At 39.5% G+C, this 4,603-nt stretch overlaps 1 protein-coding gene across 1 annotated transcript; it reads left to right on the top strand.

Annotated features, from left to right (window-relative positions):
- Nucleotides 1–3,168: 3,168 nt before the first annotated feature.
- LOC108095508 (spore coat protein SP96) lies at nucleotides 3,169–4,603 on the top strand. The gene is made up of 2 exons (XM_017196618.2): nucleotides 3,169–4,350; nucleotides 4,417–4,603. The coding sequence occupies exons 1-2, from the start codon at nucleotides 3,370–3,372 to the stop codon at nucleotides 4,423–4,425; spliced, it is 990 nt and encodes a 329-aa protein (XP_017052107.1). The 5' UTR covers nucleotides 3,169–3,369; the 3' UTR covers nucleotides 4,426–4,603.

Genomic DNA, 4,603 nt, shown 5'->3' with positions numbered 1-4,603 from the left:
CGGTTAATGATGCTGGTGGCATTCGCAATACGGAAACGGAAATGCCACGCACTGCCAAACACCCACACACATAAACACACACACACACTCAAAGAGAAACACACACACACATGGGAAATAATACCAGTAATACGGTATGGCCATTCTTGTCGGATCAATTATAATAACAAATTACTTCATCCAGGGCGCTTGGGTCACCAAACGCAATTACACACGCTGAACTGGCCACGAATCCTTGGGAATCCTTCGGATCCTCGGGAATCCTCAGTCGGGCATAAATGTTGCCAACCTTGCGAATTATTGCACTCATTTCCCGCCAACGACTTCCCTATTTTCCCTGTGTAGCGCGAAACTTTTCGCATAAACGAAACGCACAATTAGGCGCAACCAGAAATCAAATTACTTATTTGTACTTTGTGTGCAAATATATAATTCGATTGTTTATCTAATTAAGCTGGCAAAAATTGAGTCTACTGCGGTGCGTTAATTAACAAAAATACTTGTTAAAATATTCACTCAAACATTTTCTAGCGGATTTTTAGAAATATTTTTGAAATATATACTGAAATATTTTCACCTGATTTTCAAGTAATTGTTGCCAAAAACAGGTGTTGGCCAACCACTTACATAGTCTATTTCCATTCATTTAATTCATTGAGCTGCTCGGAACGGCCGCTGCCATTCATTAAACAATTTTAAACAATTAATTCTGTTTGGACTCTCAGTTCGTCACGTACAAGAAAAAGACACGAAAAACATTCGAAACACATGGAAAAAATACGCGCTCTGTTATCGGATAAATAAATAAGCCGCTTCACTGCGATTTCATACCGTCCTGCTCTGCGTTCCGCTGGCAAGTGGCAAGTGGCACGGCATCCGGCAAAAATCGCCGAGGCTGCTGGCTTTGCCATTTTCCACATTTTCCCCATTTTTCCTCCCATTCATCAACTGTACACTTCGAAAATGTTTCAGAATTGGGAAAAAAGAATTGACTGCAATCTGTATATAATATTTAAATAGGAGTCATAATATTAAAATATCTAGTTTTCGCATTGTGGCTTTCACCTAAAAAGTAAAATATGATTTTTATTCAAAAATCTAAGATAAAAATATTGTTAAAATAAGTTAATATCAAAGTGACTTTTAAGGAACGAATTAAACAGATAAGAAAAATAATTTAACTTACTTTAATTTAATTAAAAATAATATTATATTTAATATTTATAATTAAGCAGAACGTGTACCAATATTGAACAAATGTTTTTATTGTGTAGCGGACATTGCCTTGAGTTTACTGCTTGCCAGCAACAAGTGGTTGAAAAACTGCTTTGTGTGCCGAGTAGTTTGGCTGTTAAAGGCGTGTATAACAGTTACCTTTGTGGGCGTGGCACGTACAGCTGGAAGCCATAAACTTTTAAGATTTTAAACTTTTTTAGGAGAATTTGTTTAATCATAACAAGTAGATTGGTATTTATAAACTAATTAGGTGATTCTTTGTCAAAAAAAAATGTGTTCAAATTAGTAAAATTGTGCAACTAAAACAAGTCAATCCGAAATAATTAATAAATTTTATTTTAGATAGCGGGTGTCTTAATTTCCTTATTGCTGGAAGCAAAACTATACCAAAACATGTTTAATTTATTTAAATATAGGGGAAATATTTATTGTACAAAAATCGGCGGTTGTAACCAGTTTTTCTAAGAAAACAAATGGGTAACACCCTTCAACTTCACAAAAACTGGTGTGTGTTTCACTTCAAAACCGCTGTTAAAAGTATTCGAAGCAATTACAAGGCAACTTTCTTTTTATCAAGAAGTCACCTTTACGTTTCGTCCTGAGTGAATATTTCGTTTCACTTCACTTCCATTCTCCATTCATGTAAACTTTCTCCTCGAACCCACTTCCATAAAATTTATTCATGAATTTCTTATGTCTTGCATTCCGAACGAGTACACTATACATTTTATTTTATATTTTAAAAATACTTTAAGAATAAACATTTAATACACTAAATTCCTTTTTGAATAAGAAAAGCCTGTCTTAAAAGCATAAAAAAAGTAAGAAATTCCTCTCAGTTCATTTGAAATTTCTTTTACTATCAGAAAAGTTTCATCGCATAATTTTTATAGAGAATTTCTAATATGATGATGACAAAGTAAATTTAGTTTGAGTGTATATAAATATTTTATGCGGTTTTCTACGGTTCTTTCAGAAAATTGGCACCAACTCAGAATTGATGTGTAAATTCTTTACAGCATGGACTGGAATTTAATGCAAAATGCATATTGCAATTAGGACTACACTTTGTGGTGTGAAAATTCCTGGGGTTAGGGCTTGGAAAAACCCAAGCTCGTAAAGGCGAAACTAAAGGAAACTGCGTTTGCAATATAATTTTCATTTTGTGCCGAAGTCTGCGAATATGTATGTGCGAAAGCCTGTAAATCTGTAAACACTTAACTTTTATGACTGGTCAAGAAAAAGACGAAGAGAGCGGGGAAAAGTTTACACAAGAGCTTACACTTTTTAATTGTTTGTTTACTACATTTTATTTCTTGGTTACTTGGCTTGTTGCTAAAGTGGTTTAGCAGTAATTGGACTAACCAGATTGTATACGTTTAAAGATACATGTTTAAGGATAAGAACATTGCTGCCACGACACCAAATCTGTCAAGTAAAAGCTTCTTATTTGGGATAAGGGACATTTAGTAATAAAAAACAAGTCTGGTTGTCAAGATGCCAACTGTTTGATTAAACAGGGTATTATTCTTAATATTGAAACCAAAACATTTCAGGAATCCTTGCAATATTGAGCTTCATAGCTTCATTGCTTGAATTTTAATTGAGTTAAGGGTAACTTTCTTAACTTTCGTAACTTTGCTCATACAAACTGTTAAAGAAAACTTCTATCTTCAGTTTTTAGTTTTTTAGGAAAGTAGAAAAAACTATGCGTCACTACCGATTATGTGTTATAAATTTATAAGTTGTCGTCACGATTTGTGCATTTCGGACTTGATTTGAGCTCTTATCAAATTTTGCCACAAGTAAAAAACAAGTCAAGAACAATCTGGCGCCAGTTGAGAGGGTATAAAACGCTAGTTGGAGAGTTTAAGCCCCGGCAAACACAAAGCTTTTCTAGTTAGGTAATGTTGGACTACTATTGTATACTTTATAATGTCACCGCTCGCCGGTCTCACGTTCCAAACCGATAAAGCCTAAAGAGACGGGCCAGCAAACAACAACAAAAGAGTGATGTAAAGACGGCAATCAACTGCACGTTCTGTGTAGAGCCCACTACGCAGTGGAGTTGAGTTGCTCACTAATAAAAGCGGGAATATCCGTGGTTAGAGACATCAGTCAACCATCGGCAACATGTTCCACTCTAAGTCTCACTCTAACTCGATTTCCCTGGCCAAGTTCCTCGGACTTTCGGCCTTTATCCTGGCTTTTGCCGGGGTCAAAGGTCAGTACGATTGGTATAGCGACTATTCGGTACCCGAGTTGGATTACCTCTTCGGGGATGTGGGCTACGAAGTGCAATCCTATGGACCCGCGGCAGCTGTTCAGGAATTCTATCCCAGGGGCTCACCGGTTCGGAATTATGCTCCGGTGCAATCGCCTCAGAATTCCTTTGCCTACGCCGCCGCCAGTGGTCCTTATGGAGCGAGAGCTGTTGCCGAGGCTCCTGGTCCGTATCCTGTGGCTCCATATCCCTCCGCTCCCGTCCCTCCTCCTCCAGCTAAGTACCCTTCTGCCCCAGCTAATTATCCCTCCCCTCCTGCTCCCTTTCCCATTTATTCCAAGCCCGCCTACGCAGCTGTTTATAGCTACGCCGGCACCACCAAGGCGCCATCTACCGGATCGACTGCCAGCACCGCCACCACCGCCACCACCGCCACCACAAAGGCCAGCGGGTATCCGGGTTACCCCACTGTGGATCCAGGCAGCACGGCGGCAACAACTACAGTAGCAACAACCACTGCGGCAACAACTACAGCGGCATCTACTGCAGCAACAACTACAGCAGCAACTACTGTGGCAACAACTACTGCGGCAACCACTACAGCTGCAACTACTGCTGCAGCAACTACAACAGCAGCAACAACAACTGCAGCAACAACCACTGCAGCAACTACAACAGCAGCTACAACAACAGCAGCTACAACAACAGCAGCAACTACAACAGCGGCAACAACTACTGCGGCAACAACAACTGCTGCAACAACTACAGCTGCAACAACAACAGCGGCAACTACTACCGCTGCAACAACCACAGCAGCAACAACAACAGCAGCAACAACCACAGCAGCAACAACAACAGCAGCAACAACAACAGCAGCAACCACAGCAGCCGTAAGTGGAAACTTAAACCACCAAATCCACTTGTAAACTTAATTACCTTTCTCCCAACCACTTTAGAACCCCTAAAACCGAAACGGAGGAAGCATCGATCAGCACCACCAAAGAAGAAACCACTCATAATTCTGGGAAAACCACTGGCCAACCACTTTGAGACATCACCACCAAATGAAATCATAATTTTAGCCACAGCAATATGTAGAGTGTTCCATTTAGCCGCAATAAAACAATCAGTACAGCACATAAA

Source organism: Drosophila ficusphila, unplaced genomic scaffold (assembly GCF_018152265.1).
Source record: "Drosophila ficusphila isolate 14025-0441.05 unplaced genomic scaffold, ASM1815226v1 contig_198, whole genome shotgun sequence".
NCBI classification, from domain to species: Eukaryota; Metazoa; Arthropoda; class Insecta; order Diptera; family Drosophilidae; genus Drosophila; species Drosophila ficusphila.
The sequence above is the reverse complement of the archived record's forward strand: the minus strand, read 5'-3'. Positions and strand labels throughout refer to the sequence as shown.

Excerpts from the sequence above, each read along its gene's own strand:
- LOC108095508 (XM_017196618.2), top strand. The coding sequence starts at position 3,370 with ATGTTCCACTCTAAGTCTCACTCTAACTCGATTTCCCTGGCCAAGTTC.